Source organism: Pezoporus flaviventris, unplaced genomic scaffold (genome assembly GCF_033815535.1).
Source record: "Pezoporus flaviventris isolate CSIRO_AGI_PZ_B2104156 unplaced genomic scaffold, CSIRO_AGI_Pfla_v1 ptg000001l, whole genome shotgun sequence".
NCBI classification, from domain to species: Eukaryota; Metazoa; Chordata; class Aves; order Psittaciformes; family Psittacidae; genus Pezoporus; species Pezoporus flaviventris.
In genome coordinates this window covers 42370495-42398079 of record NW_026892549.1, presented here as the reverse complement: position 1 = coordinate 42398079, position 27585 = coordinate 42370495, and the positions used below count along the sequence as shown (strand labels likewise).

Genomic DNA, 27585 nt, shown 5'->3' with positions numbered 1-27585 from the left:
ACCTCCCATATGAAGATAGGCTGAGAAAGTTGGGGCTGTTCAGGCTGGAGAAGAGAAGGCTGCGTGGAGACCTCATAGCAGCCTTCCAGTGTCTGAAGGGGGCCTATAGGGATGCTGGGGAGGGACTCTTCATTAGGGACTGTAGTGATAGGACAAGGGGTAATGGGTTAAAACTTAAACAGGGGAAGTTTAGACTGGATATAAGGAGGAAATTCTTTCCTGTTAGGGTGGTGAGGCACTGGAATAGGTTGCCCAGGGAGGTTGTGAATGCTCCATCCCTGGCAGTGTTCAAGACCAGGTTGGACGAGGATTTGGGTGACATGGTTTAGTGTGATGTGTCCCTGCCTATGGCAGGTGGGTTGGAACTAGACGATCTTAAGATCCTTTCCAACCCTAACTATTCTATGATTCTATGATTCTATGTTACCCTACAGGCTATTGCTTTAAGAAGGAAGGGGGAAAAAATTAAGTTTCTCTCCCTGTACCATTCCACCAAAGGAACTGCTGCTGTGGAGTGAAACAGGTTTTTGTCTTAATCCCTCAATTTATACAGCATGTTGCTTTGGGGGATAACACAGATGAAACTACTGAAGTCCTTCTAAACACAGTTAACTTCAGATTGCAACCCAATCCCCATTAATCTTACTACAGAAGTCCTGCAAATGGTTTTCTTGACATCTTAATCCTGTAGAATTATGCTCTACAAAGTTGCCTCACCATGCACTAATAAAAAAAAATAATAATAAAAAAATTCATAAACAAGCCAAGAGGTCAAAAACCATTCCATTTTCACTGGGTCTTATAGGCTTGGAGACAGTTTATGCTGTTTTATGAATTATAACAGAAATAGAAACTCATTTCACTGTTATCTTTACAGGAAGTGATTAAAATTTTAAGGTTTTTAGAGAGACTTGGAAAAATACATATGCCCCTACCTGAAAAAGTTGCTCACACAGGCATTATCTGCACACTGCAAGATTATATATATATACAAAAGCAATCAAGAGAAGAAGTGGATGAGAAAGCTGAGAACTTCTTTGAGAAACACCTTCAGTGAGACATATTGCACTAAGATACAGATGTACATGTGAAAAAGAAACAGCTGACGAAAAAAAATAGAATTGATGCTCAGAACTTCACTGCAGATCACTGTCTGTGCTGTGGCACTGCTTCACCTCTGTCTGTTGATAGCCTCCAACATGCTGGACTCTTGAAAAATTGGTTGGATATTTTCAAAAAGCAAACAAACAAAAGTAATTTGAAATGCATTTTCACCTTCCTTTCTTGATGGAAGAGATAATTAGGAGACAAGAGTATGTTAACTGAAGTGGCATATGCATAGAAAAGAATCAGTGGAAATGACAAATGAAAAATATTTTGGCAAAATGCAAGCAGAATGGTTGTCAAAGTGACCACATTAATTGTAACATATTACAGCTCAGAAACTCAATTTCTCATGAAAGAAGCTGACTTGTTATTGATAGAAATGTTTGGTAATCTGTTGACTGAAGGAAGCAAAATGAGAAAGTGTTGCACATATGAGATTAGTATAGTGCTTGGTTCATAGAATCATACAATCATAGAATAGTTAGGGTTGGAAAGGACCTTAAGATCATCTAGTTCCAACACCCCTGCCATGGGCAGGGACACATTACGGTAAATCATATCACCCAAGGCCTCGTCCAACCTGGTCTTGAACACTGCCAGGGATGGAGCATTCACAACCTCCCTGGGCAACCTATTCCAGTGCCTCACCACCCTAACAGGAAAGAATTTCCTTCTTATATCCAATCTAAACTTCCTCTGTTTAAGTTTTAACCCGTTACCCCTTGTCCTATCACTACAGTCTCTAATGAAGAGTCCCTCTCCAGCATCCCTATAGGCCCCCATAGTCTGAGCCTTTTGATTTCAGCAGCGCCACCCCAAATATTAAGTATTAGGCCCTTTAAGCACTTGCCAGCTCAGGCCGTTAAGTACTAAATTGCTCTGTTGATTTGGCAAGAAACTAAGACACAGAATTGGATAGCTACATTTGAATGTGTGTCACATTCAAATACAATAACAACTCACTAATTCACACAGCCAACAATTAATATTCCAAAAATGGAGTCCTTCCCTGTTTCTCAGAGACCAAACTGAGTTCTTTCATTAGGTAGGACAGAAGTTTTATTTTATATAGTGAAAATATAATCCAATTTTTTCTTTAAATAAACACTTGCCAAGCTGAAAAAAATCTGTAATTTGCCAAGTGTGTTTCAGCTATTAGTGAGAATTAGCAAAGTTTGCTCGTACTATAATCCATTAAAGGCCAAAATCTTACCTCATCAGGACTAGGGATAATATTTACACTGACAACCTGATCACAAATAACAGATTCTGAATGTATTCTGTTCAAGCGACTCCTTAGTTCAGCATTCTGGTTGAGAGCCTTAAAATAAAAATTACATATTTCATTTAAAATTAAAAAGTGTTAGGGAAAAAAAATAGAAAAAAAGTAGCTTCTTCCCTCAATTTCCTAAGAAATCACTGATTCTCTTTTCTTCCGTATTTAGAGAGATACTTAGAGATACTCTCTAACATGATTTAATCATTTGGTTGGTTTGCCTTCAGTGATTTTTAGGAGGCAGGAGGGACAGACATTCTCCCACAGTGTTGTAATGGCATCAGGTAGCTCTTTGGCAGGTATACTGGTGGGTTATGTACATTATGGAAATGGGGACTAAATGCAGTAAGAAAGAATGAAACTGCAGAATAACAGGAACTACCGGCAAAATGCCCAAAGAGGCATTTGGTTTGGTTTGGTCTACAAATTCTTGGTTTACAGCTATACAGCTTTTTCTGAAACAAGGTTATCAGTCCTTAAAGCCTGCCAAGGGAATTGCTTTGTTTCCAGCAAAACCAACATAATTCACCAGTATCACTGGGTGTTTACACATCCATATCAATTTTATATATTTGCATGTGTGTACTTATTTCAAATTACTGATCTATTAGTGTCATAAATACCAACAGAATCAACTGGTGTCTGGCATCTGCTGATCCTTTTTTAAAGCCTGACCTAGATTAAAGATTTGGGTGCACATATGCATATTGTCTACAATCCAGAAAGACTCACGTGCAAGATTCTGAAATCCAGAAGAAGTATAATATGTTACATACCTAGAACATAAACTGATTTAACCTTATCCCCAACACTGCGGATTATAGAAATGAACAACAGACAAACATACAGTTTTAGTAGAAAGCGACTGTTGTAACAGAGCACGACTCTTCTGCCTCACACTAGGGCAGCCTCAGGAATAGATTGCATGAACGTACTGAAATAAAATAGGACCAAAGTAAAATAGGCTAGCTTAAACTGTCACTAAACAGTTTAAATTACCCCATTTTGCTTTGTTCTGAAATAGTTTGGGCATGTTTATATTAGCCATCTACCAGGAAGGGAAAATGATGATTAACAGCAGCCTGGCAGTAGCTTCCTTAACTGCTCAAATCTGCTCATGAGACTGGTCAAACCCAACCATCGGAACAAGGTCAAATTTCCACTTATTCCTCACTGAGACTATGAAATAATGTGCGACGGTGACTTTTAGACTGACACTGATGGCCAGGAACAAGAGGAAAATAAGATCACCTATTTCAAACAAGTTAGCAATAAGTCTCTACAAGTCTTAGTTAAATTAGTATCAATAACCATAAATGGTTACTCTTGTCTCTTGTCCTTAACCTTTCTTTATTACAACACAAAGTAATCAATCTGTGTAACATAATATGCATCTTTACCTACAGAAACATTATGCATCAATTTTAATCTCATAGCAAAAACCTCCAACCCAATAACAGTGCATGAAATTGTATACAGATTTGAGTGAAGCTGTTTGCCTTTAAACCTCTGCTCACATTTCTTGCAGATGCAGTACTCCACACCAATCCATTCTTCTGAGTGGCTTTTTTTTTTCCTTGACAATGAATTAAAAAAATTATTTTGCAACCTGAAGATTTACTGTCACTTTACCTCTTCTTCCCCACTAAAGTCAATAACAATTCCTCTGGCTTAAGTGGGAGAGATGCTGGACAGTAACAGGTATGTACCTGAAAACCCAATTTACTCAAGATTCCTTTTTCAGTTAGAGACATAGACATATAAAACAAAGATGAATACAGTCAAAATTTAAAAATTAAGAAAATAGAGTATCTCCTTGGCTGTGCTGGAAACAGCTCCAGGAGAGATATCTAGCATTTGTATAAAAAAAATTTGATCCTATCTCTTTACTCTGAAAAGACATAACAGACACACGCTTACACAAACAAATGATATCCTTCACCTCCACATGCACCGAGGTTAGACCTATGCCATAATAGAACACAGGTCAAAGTTCTAGTCAAGAATCTGGCTTTTTCTGTGCTCCTTTCACCTCTGAAAATGCCCAAAGTACAAAAGAAATAGTGCATCTGTCAACCTAGATATGCTTGAAATTAAATCAAGAACATACCTGAGAGAGGGACTGTCTGAGGTGTGCTACTTGAGCATTGTGTCCTGTAAGATCTTGCTCTGAAACAATCTGCTTAAGCTTCTCCTTCTCTATAGCTATGCTGTTAAAGGCAGACTTCAAAAGAGAATGCACTAAGAAAAAAGAAAACAAATGTTTTCTCAGCTACAGAACTGCACATGACATCTATTACAATATTTCAGCAGTAAAGACAGATACAGAGATTTCCAACCCACAATTGCAGAAATTTGAAACTAGGACTGCATTTCAAGTAATCTATGCCAAATAATCACTTACAGCTTGAGTTTGTAATGTGCATGCTGTATATTCACATACATCATCTGAGCACACTCTTGGTACTGAACATATGGAAAGGTGTATATGTGGAAAGCCTGTGTCCAGTGTGTGATTCTTTCTTTCTGGTTGTTTGTTTGTTTTTTTCAGAAAAACAAACAAAACAAAACAAAAAAAAAAATCCCAAAAACCCCAGTTTTGCTAAGGCTTAATATTGCATTAATAAAGAGGATTACTTTCTTTAAACAGGTTTTTGACATTTTTAAAGATATCACTCACATGCTTTTTCCTGCACTTGTTCTATAACAGATAGAAAACTGATAACAAACCCTTTTAAAAATAGTATTTTTCAGTCTGTAGGACCATTCATGTATTGGCAATAAAATGGCATTTCTAAAGTACATTCTAGTAATATGCTCTTCTGTTGTTTTCACTGACATAGAAAACATTGCATAAAAATGAACTACACAACATTATATATAGCAGTGACATCCTGATTCAACTCTAGGGAGAAATAAAGCATTTTATTGAGAAAATGTTTGCAAATTCAGTCATATATTTACAAGATGCATAAAGTAGTTCACAAGACTCTTATCATACTGAGTTTATTTATCTCTAGATTCATGACACCCATGGACAGAATGATAATTCATGTTGTCTGTGTGTAAACCACCTGACCAGCTAAAAATTCTTCCACAGTATCATCTAATGCACATGAATGCCCTAGCCATAACTAAATGAAAGTAATAAAGAAACACAACAGAGAAGCACAATAAAAGAAAGGCTTAATATTTTCAGTTACCTTTTTGTGCCATCAGGCAGAATTCTTCCTGAAGCTTCATGTACTCAGCAGAGCACCCCAGAGGGTCCGTTACATGGCTTGGGGGAGTCTGAAACTCAATGTCTGCACAAAGGTTGGGATTGGATGAATGCAGTCGAACAGGTGACATTGTAGCACTGAACGGAACCTACAGTGAGAAACAGTGAAGAAATATTGTATAAGGTGCAATCAACCTTTTGACTCTGTTGAAGCAGAATACAAATTTCTTCTGAAAAGATTTAGTTCATAATGTGAAGAACATGGTAAGAGTGAACAGGTAACATTTTACTGTGCTAAATCTCAGCTCAGCTGATGCAGAATCTCTTGCAAATTTTCAGTGAAACAGACAAAAGAAGGCCTAAATACATAGCTAACAGCTAGGAATGGAGCATCTCAACTCCATTACAAAAATGGACCATTTCCTAATACTTAAAAGATGATTGGAAAATAGAACCACAACACATGCTGCTTTATATTTGGACATTTGAGAGTACATGCAGTATGACTCTGTTGTTACAATACCAACATTTGAAGTACGCAAGTTCCTCCACAGATCTATAAATAAGCCATACAATTACGAAATCTATCACTGAAGTATTTCAAAACTACTGCTAAATCCTGAGTTGAAACTAACTGTATTGGCAACTATGAAGAGGGAAAATAGTTAAAAAAAACAAACCACAACCAACAAAAAAAAAATAAAAAAGTCCACCTGATTTTCATTTAAAGTACATGAACCATATAAATGTAAAGACAAACAGTTTAGTAAGATCCAACAAAGAATTTACTTCATTATCATTTCCACCTTTCTTTCTCCTTCTATACTTTTCAGGTAATAAAAATGCACATGCAAATCTTTATAAATTATATACATGCATCATATATACTGAACAGTTTACTTATATGCTACATATGCAGTGTATGGCTACCACTGGTATATATGTAATGTGTATATGTAAGCGTATATTTTATTCTATTTTAATTTTACCATTTACATACATTTGTATAAATATCAGGCCAAGAACCCAATTTTCAAATTTGAATGCAAAGAACAGGCACGTAGAACTACACTTTATTACTTAAATATTAAGCACTGTTAAACATATTGAACACATTAAGTTATCTCATTATATTTATCAAACGTATAAATCAAGAATCTCTACACTGCAGCCCAATGAAATTTTTCAATATGAAAAATGGGGCCAAAGTATAAAATGTGTCTTCCAAGGCATGATAAAGAGCAGCAGATAACATAAAAAGTCATATTACTAAGAATTTTTATCAATAGATAAGTTCTATACTACCAACAATATTTGAAATCGGTACCTTATTATTTGATTAGATCAGTGAATGGCTTTATCAATCCCTTCCTGTAAAAGTTTTCATCAATACACATTTTAGATTTCTGACTCCCCAGTGTAAACCTCAAAATCCTGTTGTATCTATTCATCACATATCATTGCACTTATGAACATATTCCACAAAATACCATTTTCCATCCTGTTCTTCCTCAATTTCCTGATACATTTAGCACATAAAACTACAGGTCTGTGGAACCTATGCAGTATAAACTTTATTTTCTTCTCTCACGTATTCTGAGTTCAAGCTATATCGACAAAGTATTCTTCTTTTTTTTTTTTTATTGGACATTATTTTGGCCTCATATGAAAAAGACTTCATTAGTAGGAGATGTAGAACAAATTCCTTTCATTCATACTAGATATTTACCCCATAATCTTTGCAAGTACCAGACTGCCCTTCTCAACAGCCCCCCAAAACTAGGTTAATCAACTAATGTGACAAATTTATGTTCATTTCAAGTCTCCTTTACAAAACTTCCCACTTCTTAAGTTGGAGGGCATGTTCCCAGAACTTTCTGACAAGGAGTCAGAAAGGACTGAAAAGGTTCAATGGCTCCAGGAGGGCAGAGTAGATGGCTACATGATAGCTGGGGGAGGAGGAGCAGCACCTACCCAATGCTGAAGCCAATCCAGAAAGCAGGAAAGAAGCCGATCCCAGCTATAATGTAGAAGCTTGAGGGAGAGTCCCTGCAGCCCCACATGCCTATGGTGATCATAGAATCATAGAAAGGTTTGGGTTGAAATGACCTTAAAGATCTTCTAGTTCTAACCCCCTGCCACATGCAGGGACACCTTTCACTAGACCAAGTTGCTCAAAACCCCATCCAGCCTGTCCTTGAACACTTCCAGGGATGAGGCAGCCACAGCTTCTCTGGGCAGGTTGCCCCAGCGGCTGCCCCACATAGACTAGCAGAGCTGCAGGGTGCTCACACATGGGAAGGTGGGGAGCAAGGGTGACAGCTCTCTTTAGATTCATAATTTTGGCCTCAAACCTCAGCCGGCCAGGCTGAAAAGCAATGTTTCCATAGTGAGACCTATTGGAAAATTACCTTTTAAAGTATGACCAAGAAACAGCATTTACATGTTCTACAAATACTGTCACACTGCTTGCAAAAAATACACATCCACATGACAGAGACAAGTAGCTGCTTTGCTGACTGCTTTAAATACAAGAACCAAAAATACCAAACTGTTGACCAACAATGAGCTCTCCTCATATGCATCTTTTAGAAAAGTTTCCAAGCTACTTTCCAAAACAGATGAAAAAATCAACATTGAACAAACTCTTTACTTCTCTTGAATAGGCAGAAGTCCCAGAAACACTGCCAACATATTTCACTTCCCCTTTTTTCATTTCACTGCTGTGCTTTATATCTATATCTATATCTATGGTTACCTGCTTCTGACTTTACTACCAGACTGTTCCCAGTAGAGTGGGTTGTAAGGAAGACCTCCTCTTTCTGCCATGCAGTTAACTGATGTAATTCTGTCTACACACACAACTTCACTGCCTGGGATAGACAAGCACTTTGCTATATGAGCCAGGAAGAATGGGAAATTGCCACAACCACTGCAACAGCTGCAGCATTTTGGTGCTTCTGGTTTTCCTTCCTCCTGAGATTTTTCCAGCTCTGCCAAGACCTCTCTCAACAGGTCCTCACTTCAGCCATAGGGAACAACTCAGAAATTCCCAGGACTCCTACTGCCTTGTGATCTTAGTCCAGCTGTATGTGCTTTATTTAAGCACTCCTCGGCACATCTCTTTCCAGTGGTGTTTAACTACTGCTGAAATTACTGGTTAGAACCGTCTACTGAAACTGCTCAGCCACATAAACTGACAAGTGGGCTGATTTCTCTGCCAGGCAGGCAGGATGATGAACATCAGAATATTAATCAGTTACTGAGCACAGCATTCAGCATCAGCTAATTACAGGCGATTAAATTTAGATGAATTAATTTGGGAACCGGAGAAACAGACATTTCCCACGATTTTTAGGAGGGCTTAACAGGAATTGAGTTTTGTAGCAGGAGCTCAAGGTATTCAGGCTTAAGAAAAAGCTTTGTCTGATCTACTGATTTTAGCTATGGGCTAGAGCAGCAGACCTGGAACACTTTAGCCTGATAAAGACATTCACTGCTTGGGCTAGATAAGGGTATGCATTTAAAGCTCTATTCAGTCTTTGGCTGCACAGTCTTCCCTATCTAGCTGCTGTACTCATCACTTGATTAGTACTGATGTCTATATTGTGCATTCCTAAAAAGTGCTGTTCTGATAAAGCTGAAGATACTCTTTCAATGCTACTTTGATTTCACAAACAGCACTTCCCCCTCCCAATTCCTAGCCCCTGCTCTGATTTCACAGCTCCAGATTTTGTGTCCCAGTTGTAGAGAATTAGCAAAACTAAATACAGACACCAGAGGTAGTAATATGACTTTTTGGGATTATGGAATGTATTCAGAAAGTGTCTCAAATGAAAAGGTTAACTTTAAACTACTTAAAAGTATAGATTCATTATTCATTTTGAATAGATTACAGCAGAGTATGTCAAAGAGTGTTTAATTAGTGCAGGGGCCAAGTCTAATTTGCACTGGGATGGAGGACACGTACCACGCAAGCTCAGACCCACACTTATGGAACAGATTTGTGTCAGGCCAGACCACTTCTAAGAAACTCAGCTGAAAGTGGGTAGCATGTTTCTTGCACTTTTTGGACACCTCCAAAAAGTGCAAGAAACATTTTCATAAGCCTATTACACATTCGAGTTATACAGCTTCCCATCTTTAGAGCTATTCCTTGATTTTTAAATCCACTCACTGTTGTAGCCACTGCAGCTGCTAGTCTCTGTCGGCGTCGTGTTGTGCTGAACTGCCCCTTCGGTGCTGGCCCTTCCTGACAGTGAATGCAAGAGAGGAAGTAGAAACAGAGAAGGGAAGGGGTGATGGGACACAGGAAGATGAAAGGTGATCAGAAAAGGGAGAGGGAGAATCTTTAAGTGGCTTTCAATTTTGTTAACTCTTATGGCCTACACATTCTGAGGAACATATTACATGTTTTCAGTTGTGTATGCCAAAGACACAAAAAAAGCTAGATACTTCACTAGAATTATCTCCAGATGAGTTGGACTGCAGTGCACTCACTAAGACTACAAAAAAAAAAAAAAACACAACCAAAACTATTAGCATTGCCATTCAGAGTTATAAGGCAATATGGAATAAGAAAACAAAAAGGACGCTATGGCAAGGCAAAAAAACACACAAAAAAAACTCCTTCTGTGGGGGTCACTTGACCATGTAGAAGATGAATTCTGAAAGAGATCACTTTGCATTAGTGGAAGTGAATGAACTGTGTTCATTCAAGATGCATGCATCTCAATGGTAAAACTTTTCAATGTGTTATAGTGAGCTTGCTTATGTATTCTTGTGCACAGCTGTAGCATTTCCATGTCCATCCTTGAGTCTATTTGTTCCTTTTCTCCACACACCACTTTTTTGAGTTCCAACTACTTTTCCTGTACATTGTTGAAGTCTTGACTTCCAAAGCGATGCAAAAACTCAAATAAAGCACACAAATGAAAACTAAGCATTTCAACAACTGCTTCCTTCTCTGCATGCCTAACTTGTTGCCACATCCTGCTCAATTTTACTTTTATACTTTTGTACTTTTAAGAAAATTCACCATGGTACGGTCAAGTCAAGCAAGTAATTGCCTAATACAGAGGAGCTCCATACTTATCAAAGTCCCCCTATTTAATGTCTAATCAAAATGTCATTATTTTGAAGCCATTTTAAGATTTTAGCAGACCAGAAAAGCCACCTTTCTGCTTTAGAAAACAAGTTTCAATACCTTTATATTTTAATTCCCCTATATCTTCACCTTTAGCCACTTCAGTATTTTTTAATCCATACATATTTTTACTTTTTCTGAAAGAAGCCTGGGCACCATATAAATAACAATGGTATAGACTGGATACAGGACATCATGCTGAAGAACAGGATACTGTAGTCCAATTGTTAGCTGAAGTGTCTTGCTCCTGTAACATTCCCACTGGTAAGGTTGCTGCATCTGAGAGTGGCCATACCCTTCGTTCTCTGGCTAATATTAGTGCCAGTGCTACTGAAAATGGAAAAGCTGTCTAATGATCATGGTGAGAGAAGCCTTGCTTTGCCCTATATCATAAAATTCTTGCATTAAAAACATGTAAATAATCTCAAAAATATGGAAAACAAACATTGTTAAAGCAGAGAACACACCACATGCACAATGTAAACTGTGCTCTACAGATGTCTGTCTATCCTGTAAGTAAGTCTGAAAAAATATTCTTAACTAAAAGGGACATATATAAGAGAGAGACATGTACAAATATATATTATATATATACATGCAAGATCATGAATGTTGGTATACATTATTAAAATGGGAACAATGAGCTCTGCAGAACCCACACTCACTTCAACACAATAGAAAGTAAGGTCATAATCTGAGTTACGATATAATGACATTTATTTAAGGGAAAAGGTAATAAGCCAGTCTTTGGGTCTGGTTTCATTTCTGAGCTGAAAGCCTCAGTAGAGCAAGATGACTTTTCAGGTTGTTCTATATTATGTAGTTCTCCAAAAAATTACTCTCCAAAGAAATAAAATAAATGTAAGAAAAAAATAAAAAGTCTCATAACTTCACAATTCTGAGCTTTTGAAGGAAATCAAATCAATATTGGTTTGTTTTACTGCTTTTCAGTAATATATTTTCTTCTTTTAAAGACCTTTAGATGGTCATGAGAATGACAAATCAGTCTTTTACCTAAAGGGGCGTAAAAAAAAAAAAAAAATCCAAACCCAACATTTTGTGCAAAAGCATTATTTGTAAAATGAGTGAATACAGGTCAACTAACCTGTTGTTGCAGGCCATTTTCATAAGACTTTAAATAGGCCTTTTAAAACCAAAATATACCTCCTTCATAAAAGCAATCTTTCTTCAGAGAAATAGTCCATGTATCACTCTTGAGTAAAGGACTGTAAATTAAGCTGCAATTCTAGAAAACTTAGCAATACTCAACCCACAAACTTGCAACGTATATACATATGCTAAGCTCAATTTTACTTTAGGGTGCAACCCCACTTTAGTCACTGTGTGAGCAACTTTAACTGCATACAGAACTGGTATACCTAATTGGCAAGTATATATTTCTAGGAAACAAAGCAAGCAGCTTTTCTTACAAGAAAACCTATTTCAAACACATTATACACCTAGCATTCATATTCAAGAATGTGTGAGCAGGAACAAAAAAATGGTAATAAGTACAATACAATATCTGGATGGGAGAATTCTCTCCTTGCGTCTTGTGCAGTGCATGCTGAGCTAGCAAAAACTACATCCTCATTCCCCATTACTCATGAACAAGATAGTATATATAGAGCTTCCTAATTTTTATGTTCCCCAGAAGGATGGCTTTCAATATCATACTTTCAGAGGCTCTTTGGATGGTAGTTGATGACTGCTCATTCTAAAATAAATAGGTGCAAGTACTTCAAACGGAACTAATAGTGTGACTAGCTTAAAGTTATTATGTTAGTATTAGTATTATCCCCTAAAACTAATGAGATGTATGGAGATATGGGGAAAGACAAAGGAAGAAGTTTTCTTAGTATAAAATATCAACCACTTAGCAAACCATGTGTAGGAACCATGAAAAAGCTATCACAAATTATACAAAGTGATTTTCAGTAGAGGATACCCCAATAAACAGTTTATAAAGAACTGGAATAGCCTTGAAAAGATGACCTATAAGAAAGGCCAATGAAGCTAAGAAGGAATGGCTAACTGAAGAACAAAATGGGACTGTAAGCTTAAAAAGCACTTAGGCATCAGGGGAAATGCACATTTTTGTGGAATGGCAACATGAGCAAATTAGGAATAACACAATGAGTTAGAGTGAGGCCATCTTCCACAAATCACAGCTTTATACCATTCATGAGACAGGACAGCTCTTGGAAGAATAAAAAAGACGTTGATCCAATCAAACTAGCCAAGATAATGGAGCACCCAAAAAGGAATCTTTGATGTAATTTAGAATAATTTTATTGTTTCTCTTTCACTGCAAATGAATGCATAAACCAGTCATCAATAACTTAATGCTTTACTCTAACAAAATAAGCTTTATATTTTCTGCATTAGGCTTGCCAGTACTTAATGCTGACTCAGGTTAGGCAGACTTCATTATTGACCCAGAAGTCACAGACCCATGTAGAGCAGTGCTATGCACACAAACTCTCTCAGGGTAACCTGCAAACCAACCATATTTGAGGATTTCAGGAGCTGAAGCACAACTCCTGCCAAGCCACAAACAGCAGTTTGAGACTTGTTGCCAAAATGATGGAAGCCCAGACCAGTGTGACTTTGACAAAGTGCAGGCAACACAGGAACACCTTGCAATTCCTCATGAGCCACCCTAGATCATCATACATTGACTGCTTTCATCATTTGTTTTTTCATCATTTTCATGGAGAGGGATTTGTCTGAGACCACTATGGCATGAAAGAATAAAATGCAGTATTGACTCTGTCTCTTCATAGGCAGCAAGTACTTGCATCCATTTTCCTGATATTTTTATTTGCCTATGTTATTCAGCAGCAGTGAAACGCAGTGATCCTTCAAATGCAGGTAATAGGACATGACATCAATCACCAAAATTCCTTTGTTAATAAATGTTTTTATTCCTAATAGATGCTTCATTGTTCAACCTATTGTGATTTATCTAGTATAACGGGTAGAAAGAAAAAATACCCACAGCTCCTATGAGAAAGCTGATGCAACTACAATTTCTTCTTAAGATTATTAATCTTAAATGAGTCACAGAAAACTCCTTATTGTGCCTCTAGGGGACATATTAAAGGCTTTCAAAGTTTGTGTGAATTCCAAGGAATTTAAATGGATCAAAAGTTGCTGACATTTATTCATTCTGTAGCAGACAGCACAGTGGTGATTGTTAGCTCCTGAAGTCAGTTGAACAGTCTTCATTATCAGTTGCTTAATTATAAAAAAGATTATATTTTGGATTATGCCCCAAAACACACAACTGCTTCTGAAAAAACAGTAAGACCCCCTGGATCTAGCAGTGACACAAGCATATCAGGCTTATTTCTGTGCTTTTACTTTTCAGCTCTTAGGCATAATAGAATAAATTCTTTCTTCGTGTAATTTATTCTCTTTTTATTCAGTTTGTTCCCATACTAGCCTTTTCCGTAAGAGAAGCCTTCTGAAAATACTTCTCATTGGTAACATTCCTAGTATAGATCTTTACAAAGGCAACTGATGTGTTTAGTATTTCATTCATGTGTTCTCCTTTTAGCTTCATGTCACCTGTTCAGTTACCCTCCTTGGAAGTTTGAGGTAGAACAGCAGTACCCCGGTGTGCTGCATGCATATTGCCTTTTTAGCACTTTAATTGACTTGTACTCAGATCCCACTCCTTTCCCTAGATGGCAATGTTTTCATATGAATGAACGGAAAATCAATACTTTCCTAATTATCTTCTCTAGGTTTTAAACAACAAACTGATATTTAATTTATTTCATCAGGAACATAAAGGACAGTACCCTGACCTCCTACTTTCAGCTAATATAAAACTTCATGCTTAGAAGTTAATCTGAAAGTACAATGAAAAGTAAAACATTGTGCATTCAGTACCTGAAGTTGAATTTTTGCCTCTTTGCTGACACTTTTTGTTCTCCATCGTCTCGTGACCCGCTTGTCTTTCTTTGAAATATCTACACAGTTAGCCTACATTACACAAATAGTTAGAAGCGACAAAGTACTATTAAGTTAACACAAGAAACACAGACAGTACAGCAAGTTAGTAAAGAAATGTAGCATTAGACGTCTACAAATTAGAAAGTAAGAAAAAGCCACTGCCAGGACCCACAACCTCAGCAGTGACCAGCTGTAGCTCCACATACACTTCTATGAATACATGGTATATTTATCTCATTTAGCAAAACTACTAATGTACCTTCCTCATGAGTGCACAATATTTAGGACCATGTCTTGAAATCCTCATGGATTTCTATTCTGGTACTACTCAGAGAAATGTAGAGTTCACTTCTTCCTGAAATCAGTGGTAAGTCTTGCGGTTACTTCATTGAAACTAAACTTCCCAACGCACCAACACCACTGGCAGATTTGTGTACTCAAGAGGACTGAGTGAAAAAGGAAAAAAAGTATTTAGGATTTAGGACCTGCTATTGCTTTCTTGTGGCCAAGAGGAAAACTCACCCTGAACTTGAATGCTGCAAACCTTGGGACCTTTGTACTATTTTCTAGACCATGCAACTGAGAGTCTTTGGGTCTCCACTCCTTAAAAACTTAAAATATCTTACTCAGCACAATAAAAATTCCTTAAATATCATTTCAGTGTATACATGTACTTCTATTGTTAACAGTTCTTAGCTTTGCTCTGCAGATGACTTAATAATTTGATTCTTCCTATTTAACTCAGTTAAGTTGTAATTTTTTGTTTACACATGAAACATTGTTATACATGATTAAGGTACAAATGTAAGGTAAACCTTTCATCCAGGAGTTACTAGAATTTTGGAAAATCTTTCTGAATTAACATACAACATGTTTAAGTTTTCTTTAACATAAAGAACAAATGTTTCAGTGTGATGATTTATGTTCAAGCATACTTACCTGCATATCTGTGAAATTAGGTGCTGACTGAGTTCTCTGTAATATTTCTAAATTTTGAAGAAGTTTACTGAGTTCCACAAGGTTTGATTGACAATGAGCAAGATCTAAATAGGTATAATACAAAAATAAATTAGGTGCTTCAGTTGCACTTTTTTATGTTTTGTCATAATGTCCATCATTGGCACCTTATTTCATTACAAAACTTAAACATCCAAATCCCTAGTAGTAAGGCATCTAAGTAAAAGTTTTATTTATTATTTACAAGAAATGTTGAGCACTTGTTATTTTTATGGGAATCAGCAACAAGGGTGGACCTGAAAAGCTGATCATATTTTAACAATGATATCCATTAAGATAATACAGATTAAGATAAATTTTAAAAGCAATATCCTAAAACTTGCAAAGAGGGAAGTTCCCACCACAACTATCTGAATTACCTGAAATAATTGCCATAATTACCTGAAAAGCTATTTCATGTGCATGTAAAGATGCCATTTAACCACTTTTTACTCACTGTTTCTTATTTTATATCAACAGTAAGTTTTGCTGAAAGAACAAGGGATGAAAAGATAAAGACTAACCTTCTGCACATCTGTCCATCTCTTCAGAATCCTGCAACCAGGCCGCTACTTTACTCTGACCAGTAGTGCAGGTAGCAGGAAGGCTGTTACTGCAAGGTATAGGAGACTGCCAGGGGAGGCTATTTTGCTGCACCTAAGGCATAATAAAATGCTTAAATTTACTGTTGCTATATTGTTCAGTCAGTGTTATGACCACCTACTTCAGAATAAGAAAACAAAATATGCATTATGATTTCAGCAACATCTGTGATGGGACTATATCATTCCTCAAGATGCAAATTTTTCTGAACAGCATGCTGGAGAACCAAACCAAGAACTTCATAAGCAAACCGTGTTTGCTAACCACCAGCTAGAAAAGCTGTTGTTTAAGATGAAGAACATTATCAAACAGTAAAGAAGCAAATTTATCCCTGATAGACAAAGGCAAGTGCAACTGTTGTTAGGATGGCAAATTCTTTGCAAGATCATGCAGCCCATTAATGAAGGCTAAACCATATCATTTTTTCAGCTGCCCACACAGATTTTCACTGGCCATTGGTTCCCACAGCAGAAACTCCTCACTATTGGCATTACAAGCAGAGCCCCCTTAAATTGTCCATGAGCAAGGTCAGTAGGCATGAGCTTTCAACAAAAGAGCATTATATACCTTTCCATCTGACACATTAGCAGCCGGTGATGACTCTGTTGTAGAAGCTGAAGGGAATATATGAAAGCTAGCATCTCTTGGAGATCTCACAATCTCATTCTGACGGTACAACCGGTGGTGGCGTAATTTTGAAACCCATGCATCAAACGAATCCTGTGACTTCACCTGGAAATAGAATCACTATTAAGAAAGCATTCAAAATACTACTTTTCTATACATACTTTCCAGCTTTATTTTTTTCCACAGTGCATGCAAAGACAGTAAGTATTTTCACCACTTTTTACCTTCAGATGATAGATGTGTTCTTCTGTGTCAAGATCTATTCTACGAGCCTTCTTCTTTATAGACATAACTGATAAACCAACATCAATGCTCCCATGGACTTTGCCTTTCTGTATCTAAAACCAAAAAGCAATGTAAGAAATTGGTAGTATTATGCACTTCTTCACTATATTTAACAGAAAAATATCTGCTGCTGAAATGTTGTCCCGTTTTAGGAACATTTTAAGGTAAAGCCATATTAAAAAATAAAACCTGTAGTCAGAGTAACTAACCACTTACTGTATTTATAGACAAAGTACCTCACAAGAAGTGCTCAGTGCAGAGCCAATTCCAAAGTTAAAGTGTGTCGGTTCACACCAGTACATGGCTACAGGTAGGTGAGAAGCAGAGAAAATTAGACAGTACTCAGCTCCCTGCTGCTACCATTTGATATCAGTATCCAATTTAACTAATTTAATGTTATCCTTTCATATCTTTTGAGTACACTGCAAGCAATTCTCTGCCTTATCCATATATCATAATAATCAGCTCTGACTGACATAAAAATTGAAAAAGAAAAATGAATTATCAGGCTGATCTCACAAGAACTTTCATTAAATAAACTAAGTAAATTAGTATTATTTTCATATAAGTAAGAAATGGTAGAATTCTTGAGGACAGAACACAATCAAAACCTTACATGCTTTCCATATACAGATCTCTTTGAATCCATCAACAACTTTCATGAGTGTCCTGTCATAAATATGCCTAGAGTGAGTATGAGATTTAATCACTCAGGCATGCAGAATTCCAGTACAAATGTAAAAATGGTCCTCAATTCTACTTACATCAATTGGTGACTTTGAATATTTCAACATTCCATTATCCAGGACAAAAAACCTCTGAAAGAAAAAAAAAAAACCACTCAAATTATTTCTTAATGAGCAGATGCAATATAAACTGTGTACAAAAATTCATCTGCAAAATAGAAATATTACTCTGTAGCAATTAAGGAATGTTTTGGGGTTGGAAAGGGAGGATAAATACAGGAGGACTGGGAAAGGGAAAGGGAAGATAAATATTATTGAATAATTTTCTTGCTTTTTTTGACAACAATTATCTTCTAAGCAAGAAAAACTAGATTCTCTTTTTACAACATTATGTTCTAGGTTTAACTTAACAAACCTTGATAATGAAGGGTATTTTTTTCCTGTTTTCCAGCCAATTCAATAAAACCCTTAAGAAAAACACTATAGGCTAATTAATAGAAACTGATTCATTTTTTTACAGTTTAACCTAAAGCACTAACCTATGCTAAGATCTAGAACACAGCAAGTCATTATCCTATATTCTCTAAGCTGTCTGACGTGGAAGGAAGGAAAATGCTTTGATAATGTGAACTTGTTCAACCAACACTATGACCAGGGTCAGCAGTTAGATGGGAAAATATCTCCTGAAGATGGTTCTGGAAATTATGTCAGTCGCACAACAGATGGTACCAATATCTCATGCAGGGCAAGAAAACAGTGCTTTCCTGGAGCTTCTTGAGTAAGATGTCAAAACAATGGGAGGGATTTTGGTTCAGGTTTTGTTTTTTTTTAAGTAGGTATGGTTATGAATGGACTTCATAATGACATGATAATCATTTTATATTGCTCTGCTTCTCTTAAGTTACACACACACACACAAAATGACCTTTCCTCACATTTTGTTTCAAAGCTATGCTGCTAAAGCACATACAGAACTGCCAGAATATAACACACAATGTTCGATAGACAAAGAATACTATGGCTTTGCTAGCAGAACCCTAACACAACACATGCTACAATTACTGTCTCTGGAACTCCTCATTGGCCTCACAGCATGAAGTATTGTTAAGGAAGCTGCAGGATACTGAGGCAGCAATTTAAAAATAATAATAATTAAAAAATCTTATTAACCAATCTTCTTCCATAGATCCTTAGGTGAAATGTGAAGCAGAGTAGAGCAGGATGCCAAACTATGAAGCTCTTAATCACATTAAAAATTATTTACACTGGTTAACTGAAAAGCCTGCATGAAAAACAGATCATCAGTAACGATCTCCTTCATAGAACTATTAAAACTGGACACTCCTTGCTCTCCTATAAAGTTCCTTACCAAAAAAGACACTTATCCAAGAAACAACATATCAACAGGGTAGTGTGACACTGCAACAAGTTGACCAGGGAAGCTGTTGCTGCTCCATCCCTGGAAATGTTCAAGGCCAGGTTGGATGGTCTACTGGTAGGTATCCCTGCCCACAGTAGGGGAGGTGGAACTAGATCATCTTTAAGGTCCCGTCCAACCCAAACCATTCCATGATGTTACGAACATAATGCATTCTAAAGGCATGGAAGCAGCAGGTTATTCCATATATTATTATACATATGATCAATTGTTTGGGGGGGTTTAGGGGTGGGGATGGTTTGTTAGGGTTTTGTTTGTTTGGAGGGGTTTTGGTGCATGTGTTTATGAGTTTGGTTTTGTGGGGATATTTTTGTTTTGTTTTGGAGCATTTTGGTGCATTTGGTGCATTTGGAGCATTTTTTTTTTGTTGTTGGGGGGGTGTTTGGTTGGTTAGTTGGGTTTTTTTTTAAGAGGCTCTCCTTTTCTGTTTTTTCAGTGTTCCAGGTATGTCAGTTTGATGTCTTTTAATCCCCACAAGCTAAATTCAACTACTGGGTATGTTTGGTTGCTGAAACTATAAACTTTAGTTAAACGAAGGAAAACAAAAAAAAAAAATCTAAGGTAGGTAGGTAGGCAAGCATGCACAAAAATGGTGGCAGGCATATGCGTAAATTAGCATTACATTCACAGAGAAATTAGAAGTGTAATTCATATGAGTCTGGACTGTATGGACCTGAGTAAATCCTACTGTGTTTAGCAAAAAAACGAAGTTAATGCTTTCCCAGGAAAAAAAAACAACATGTAAAACAAATGGTTCCACTATCCTTTGCAGTAAAATGCATTCTGTGCTAGGAGATTTTCCTGCTCCGATTACCCTCAGCTACAAAAAGATGGGTGAGCGCCAATACCGCACATCTTGTTGATAAGTAAAAAAAAAGGAGGGAAAATGTAATTATTATGGCATAAAATAGTCAAAGGGGTTTAATAACACTACGTTTAGGGCTAACAAGAGGTCAACTTATGCATGGGGAAATGTCTCCAAATTAAGTAAACATAAACAGGAAATTTGGGTTTGAGTTTCTGGGTGTTTCGTTTTGTTTTTTTAAATTGCGACATCTAATGGCAAACTGCATAATCCCACCGCATGCACACAGAGAAGACTGCCATCAAGAAGACAAACAAACTTCAGGGAGAAAGCTGAGCAAACCTTCCCAGTCATTATGCCTAAAGAGGAATGAATGTCTCCCATATGAACAACTTGGGTCCATGCAAAAGCCCCTTAGCTCTCCTATCATGAAGTCCTGTGTACTTTAATGTAAACTCAATGCAATCTTACAGTACGCAGCTACATTTTGTTATAAAGCATTGGAAAGAACAAAATGGATATTGATTAAGCCTCTCAAATCACAAGGCATCTTCTGCATTATTTACAACTTCTGTCTGGATTTTGAATATAGCACTAGGCAGCAGGCACTCCAATTCGGAAGCCATAAGCAAACTAATTCTTTACACAGTTTGAAGAAAAGGTCACACACCAAAACCCTGGGCATTTATTTGACATGCTAATTTCCTCTAGACAAAAGATCCCAACTCATAAAATAAGGTAATAAGCTTTTGACTTTTCTATGAGACATTTACCTTGTGCCAACCTTTTAGAGGCCATTTTCTCTTTTTCAGCATGAAACCTTCATGTTTGTCTGGCTTCTGGACATTGGTCTGACCTATTTTCAGACCCTCAATGATTTCCCAGCTGTCAGGTTCCTGGTGAAAAAATATGAAGACATATTGGTTAATTAGCTGTGCACACAGAGATGAAAAATTGCATTCACATTTAGCACAAGTTCTCCAGAGCAAGACAAAGAGTAAAGGAGGGCTAGACTTTGAAATCAGCCTATGTAGATATCAAAATACATGGCCACTGTATTATGTCCAGCTGTATTTCATTTAGGTTACTTAATACAACATTTTTGGAAGTTTAACCCTTACCAGGTAACTAAGAAGTTGAAGCTTTTAAAAAGGTCTTACACTGTAACTGAACAGCAATCTGAGTGTGGGTCTGAATATGTGTTTACAACAAGGACTGCATCGCAATTAAATAAATACATCCAAATACATGAAAACAGGACCAAATTGTGGCTAAGCTAAATATAAGAAAGATCAGACCTACTACTGGAGGTAACAGTGTGAAAGTGAGGGTGGCTCTGACCAGCTGTTAAGTCTACCTAGAAGGCAGCCCACAAATTAGTACTGCACTGTAAGAACGAAAGAGATGGAACAGATTTGCAAGTGGAGTATGGGCAAAATCTAAATATTAAAAATGTACCTTTAGTCAGAGTATTTCTTCTCTTACAAAAAGATGCGATCAGGAAATAGAATGAAGACGAAAGCATACTGTTAAATATATAGATACATATCAACAGTGTGCTTTGTGCTATTCCCTGATCATATCAAATTGTAAATTTTCTAATCTTTAAAGTACAAGCTACATTGATTCTGGATACTCTATTTTTCCCTTAAAAACAGAAAAACAAGCAGAAGAGGTTGATTTGTTGTTCGTTTTGAATGTAGCCAGGTCTTGTCTTCAAAAGCATTTCATGACAAAGCTTCACAGGCTAATTGCCCATTTAGAAATCTGCAGAAGGATTTTTTTTTGTCCCCCCTAGATTCATTTCACTGTATTAAGAGAAATTTACAGGAAAGCTAACTAATTTTCTCTCTAGAGAAAAGAATAGGAACTGTATCATTTCAGACACATCCAGCTGTATGCCTTTCAGGGAGCCAATTAAAGCATACTTCTTGTACATGCCACTTCTTATGTATGATGACTTGTACAACTCAAACTAGACTTATACCATAGTGAACAGCTAAAGAACAGTATTTTTAAAGAGAAAAGGTCATGCCCTTATTTATATCCTTTTGCTACTATTGTAATTAAAAAAATTCTGTACCAACTTAAAAATATCCTACTGCCTGCTCTCTAAGACTCTATTTTACTAATTGTATCCTACCAAATTGTAAACTTGCATTTTCTAGATGGTCTGTCACAACTCCCAGCGATGCTATGAAATGTTACCAGCAATGCTATGAAATGTTACCACGAAAGGAAGTTCATACAGAATCAAACATTTAAAGGGAACAAAAAAATTGTCTCCTACATTTCCCGCAGAACTGTTCAAAGCCTTTTAAAAGGCTGTTCAAAACTGTCAGTCTTTCATAACCCCTTCAGTTACACAGCCCTACAATTTTGTTATTTTGAGAAGGGTGAAAAGCCCTATCCCAAATAATACATACTGCAGTCGATTTTAATAGAAATATTTATTTAGTTTCACTTTCCCTGCATACTATAAACTGGAACTGTCACAGTGCCTTTAAATGCCATGCTCAAAAAAAAACATGTTTTGCTTGGATGTTCTATTTCAACTACTATAGAAGGAAGCATATATGTATTATTTTTTCCCTACAAAGAAGCACTTGACACTTGAGGGGTGCAAATTAAACTATGAGTCCCCTGGGGTGAGCAGAGAATCTCTCTCTGCAACTCTGCCAACTGATTCTTCAGCATATTGATTTCTCCTTTAGAAGATCAGCTGCAGGCATAAGTCTTTTATCTACGAGATAACACCGGTATTGATTACTTCTCAACTAGAAATCACAGTCTCACATAGCTATTCATTTAAACAAAAGGACAGATACAGAGGGACAAAATGAGCAATTATTCAGTGCAATGTGGATACCTGTCTCCTGCTGCACCAGTGCTACAAGCTGTTCTTTAAAGCACCCTAACAATACCTGACTCTGCCTCATCCCACAGGTTTACTGTGATGAGATATGCCCAATACAAAAGACATTATGCAAGAACAGCCAGAAATGGGAGAAAAACAGAGTGAAAGTGGTATGGTTGAGGAGTCCTCATCCAATGCTGATTCTCAAGTACAATATCAGTAATTTAGGGCTTCTGCGATTCCCTACGTCTTACATGAGAAACAGCTCTGTGCAAAGCAGAGGGGCCAGGGGAACCTAAGCACAACATGGATCTGCATATAACCCAGCTTTTGGGAGTAAGGGAGCCCCTACCAACAGGTTTCTGAACCTCGTCTTTTTGACTGCAAAGTATTTCTTTTCCAAATAAAACAGAACAAACCATTTCATTTTCCCTGGTAGGAACAGAATGTTTCCTTCTGAATTTGTTTACCAGTTCTGTTTCAGAGACTACAGACATTTAATTTCAGATTTTTCTTTTCCATCAAATTTTCCATCACAGCATCCTTGCCTTTTCAGCAACAATCTTTCATAAGAAGTATCTTAAAATGAAGCCTTCTTTATATGATATTAGACTTATTTAGAATCAGTTATTCTAAAAACTGACAAATTCATCCTGGAAGAAACTGACTGCAAAGCACCATACACAAGGCTGCAACTTTCAGGAATTCTTGGGTTTACCCCTACAGTTCTGTTTCCCTTCCTCAGGAAAGAAGTCTCAGCAAGAGATTTTAAATTTCAAACTTTAAGAAACTACCTAAAAGGAATGTCATTAAGACATATTTTTAAAATTAGTATCATTATTGCTTAGCAGCACTTTGGGGCTTGGGTATGGTTTGGTCTACCTTAATAAGAGGATTAGACTGGATCATTTCTCAAAGTCCCTATTAGCCCCATACTCTGAAACTGTAACTTGTCCCTGGGGGCCAGCCATGGGCAAAAAGCCCTAGACCATCACCACCATCAAAATCCTTAATTTTGTTAATTTAATATCTACTAAAGATTGCTGACACCTCTGACACTTCAGCTGGGGAACAGGAAGCTGCAGGACAGGCTCACAATATACTTAACCATACAAAAAAGCTGTTAGTCAAAGTACAGAGGAAAACTCACCACCTAAACTACTACCCATTTATTTGCTTACCTTGGATAGAGAGATAGGGTCACTTTCAAGGAACTGCTTGCTTAAAGAAGGGTCTGTGCTTCCTGAAGAAGCTTTCCGCTCCAAAATATGAATGCTCTATAAATAAATAGATAGATAAATACTTAAATAAATGACATGGGGTAATTAAAGATGATAACTTATCATTCAGCATTACCTTTCAAAATACGTATTAATTAATGACCAATTATTACACTCCTTATATAAAATATCAGCATCATGGCTCAAAACATACCAAGCACTAGCCATCCACAACATAACTGCACAGTTTGTCTTCTGAGGCAACAAACTGCTCAGACCTTCCTCTCTTTCTTTTCTTATTACTGATTTTTAAACTAATTACTTTGTTCAGCCCAGAAATGACTGAGAACTAAAAAACAAAAAAAAAAAAAGGAAAGAAAGGTAATGCAGTTTTTACAATCAAAGTGCTCATAGCCAGACCTGTTACATTTTCTGCTAAGATAGCAGACACTGAATACACATACCGTGCAGTCAGTACTTCTGAAGCAAACCACTGTACATATGATATTACTACCTCTAACATATTCATTATCACACCTTAGAATTTTGTTTCTGGCTTCTCAACTGAGATGAAGTAACTCATTACATGAGTGTGTTTTAATAGATGAAAGTTGTTCACAGTATCAGTTACAGGGTCTCAGCTGATGGGCTTGCTAGGAAGCATTCATGGAACACAGTAATCTCAAACCAGCATAGCTGGGTTTACATATGACAAAACCATAAAATTTTATATCTTCAGCGCATGGTACAAAAGTGAAATACATGATGTCACAACTAGTTCTGAAAAAAAATGCTATTCTTGAAAGATACCTAAAAATGTCTCCCCATTTCCAGAAATGTTTCACGCATATTTTGCAAAAGAAGAAGCATTTCTTGCTACAGGAGAAAATAACCACATTTTGCCTGCTTGGATCTGCATTTTGCTCTCTGGTGAAATTTTGCTACATTTCATATTACTATTTGGTAAGAATTCTACTACAACATATTATTAGTATCTCTTTAGCATGAAATAAAACTATTTCATTTCCGGAACATTTAGCACAATGTCAAACTTGCAATTGAAATTATCCCCTGAGAAGGGTAACATTTCGCAATTGAAAACAACAATTAAATTTTGTTCACAATATAGCTTCTTTACATTCGTTGCAAAAGAGATTACACAGGTACGAGTGACAGCAGAAACAATATGGGAATAGAAAAATACATGCTAACAGCAGAGTAAATATTGTTGTTTATACAGATAACTAAGTACAGAAGGATCATAAACAAAACAATGAAAATAAACACAGCTATTCATATAAATGTGTATATAACACAGACCACATCTTGCTGCAGAACAACACAGAGGCCTTCATCGTTCTTTCTCAGTTTGCAACTGTGAATGAGATCAGAAAAACAGGGGTATTTCTTTGTTGTCGGTGGAGATTAATAAGCATCCTTGACACTATGCAACAATAATCAGTATTTATTTTCAGTTTTAATTTAATTTTACAGTGACGGATGTAGAAAAGCAGCAGTATTACCTGCCACAGTCCTCAGGGCCAACCAGAAAAGCTTTGTCATCTGTGCTTTGAAATCTTCTGTTTTATCAAAGAAAGACCAGTCTTATAACTTAGCCCAATGTCTATAAATAGTTACCTGAGAAAAACATTTGTATTTATGTAACACAAGTTCCTATAGTACATGTCAAATAATTTTATATGCTTGCTTCAACTGAGCTCACTAATAATGAACTAAGATAAGGTTTTCTCACTGAATAGATGACATGCTATTTATGTACACAGTATCACGTTTAAACAATATACAAGAAAGCCTAAATCTGATCCTTCAAGGAAGATTGAAATGCTGCTTCATTAGCATAATCAGGGCGATTCCCAACTTTCTTGCCAGTTTTGTCTGGCAGGCAGGAATCCCTCCATCTTGAGATGGAGCAATGCCCAACACACATGTTCTGAAGGTCCCATATGTAGCAGCCGGTGCAGTTTGTTGTTACATAACTGCAATTTCATTTTTTACAATATTTAGAGTGGAGTAACCCAACAGCCCTTAGCTTGCCAGATTTCCAGTGACATTTTCAATCGCATGGTTTTAACACAGTGGGGTTTTGTGCTTTTTTGGGTTTGTTTTTTTTTTTTAATCAGCCCTCAGCTCCACTTCAGTTGAGAAACACATTATTAGCTAACAGCACTTCAATGAATGCTGGCTTACTCAATTATTTGTTTGGAAATAAGAAAATGAACACTTTTAAAATAAAATTGCTCCTTCAGGAAGTGTTGTCTGCAAATGTCTGCTTTTCAATTCTTTTCTGACCACTACTGCACTGACAAAAAAAAGGTCTTAAATTTGTGAGATCTCTAGCATAGTATAAAAAGACATTAACTGATGCAAAATGTTTTCCATTAATGCATGTTATTTTTCTACAAAATTATAGCTAGAAATCACACAATTATTAGACATTTTGAGAAGCAGCTATTTTTAATTATGCAGGAGTTTAGTTAGCATCACAGGAACAAAAATTATTTAGATCTTGAAGTTATTATTGAGGGATTTTGTTTTGTTTTAACAAGGAAAACTAGTGTTGGTAAAAGAAGCAGTTAAAAAGAAGCTAATGAGAAGAAAAGGAAGAAAGAGGCAGATCAATACAGCTTCTGAGTTTTGTTTATAAATGAACAGAAAAATGAGCAATCCACTAATCTAGGCCTATCAATTAACTGGTACTCTCACTCCTCTTATCCCAAGAATACAAGCAGACAAACCAACCTCTGCATTGCTCCATTCCAGACTTCTCTAATGTCACATAGGATCACCTGTCAGTTATAGCTCGCTTGTCCTGGAGAAAAACACCAGCCCCATCAGATTCTGTGTGCTCTTGGACATTAATTCAGTAAGATTACAAGTTTAACTGAAATTGCTCTGTAAATCCATTGCTAAATCTTACTCCTAATTACAATCATTCCTTCAGCTTTGAGATTATTCACAACATACATTGTGTATGTTGAGCACACATTTGCTCCAAAAATGCCCCTAACAAGCCTACACACAAGGAACACAAATGCTGCTTCTGCCCTGCATTTTGTTCAAGTTGTTTCCCAAAGACATGTGAGGGAAAAGGATGCTGACGGAGAGAATAATAATATTATGATGTTTCATACTCTTATCTTCTCTAGAGGTCAAGAATAGAAAACATATGTTATGGTATCTTTCTACATACCTTGCCAACTTTGTTTCTCAGTGATGACTTCAATGACCCATTCACCTCATCCACCGTAACAACTACTAACGCATGGAGTATCTGCTCTCCATCAGGCCAGAGGCTGAAGACCCTAACTTTTCTTAACTGAATCTGATTTCCCACT

General features: G+C 36.7%; 1 protein-coding gene across 6 annotated transcripts in view; it reads right to left on the bottom strand.

Moving 5' to 3' along the window:
* Positions 1 to 27585, bottom strand: part of OSBPL6 (oxysterol binding protein like 6) — a 97091-nt gene that overhangs the window by 13624 nt on the left and 55882 nt on the right. Inside the window, exons 3-14 of one of the 6 annotated variants that reach the window (XM_061454439.1) lie at positions 24191 to 24286; positions 20926 to 21048; positions 17988 to 18041; positions 17163 to 17276; positions 16879 to 17043; positions 16233 to 16365; positions 15652 to 15755; positions 14650 to 14742; positions 9781 to 9855; positions 5587 to 5752; positions 4494 to 4624; positions 2321 to 2428 (exon numbers count right to left, since the gene is read on the bottom strand). In XM_061454439.1, the coding sequence (XP_061310423.1) occupies positions 2321 to 2428; positions 4494 to 4624; positions 5587 to 5752; positions 9781 to 9855; positions 14650 to 14742; positions 15652 to 15755; positions 16233 to 16365; positions 16879 to 17043; positions 17163 to 17276; positions 17988 to 18041; positions 20926 to 21048; positions 24191 to 24286 (1362 nt within the window). The remainder of the gene's footprint in view (positions 1 to 2320; positions 2429 to 4493; positions 4625 to 5586; positions 5753 to 9780; positions 9856 to 14649; positions 14743 to 15651; positions 15756 to 16232; positions 16366 to 16878; positions 17044 to 17162; positions 17277 to 17987; positions 18042 to 20925; positions 21049 to 24190; positions 24287 to 27585) is intronic. The other 5 variants (XM_061454470.1, XM_061454450.1, XM_061454460.1 and 2 more) reach the window with 5 other exon arrangements.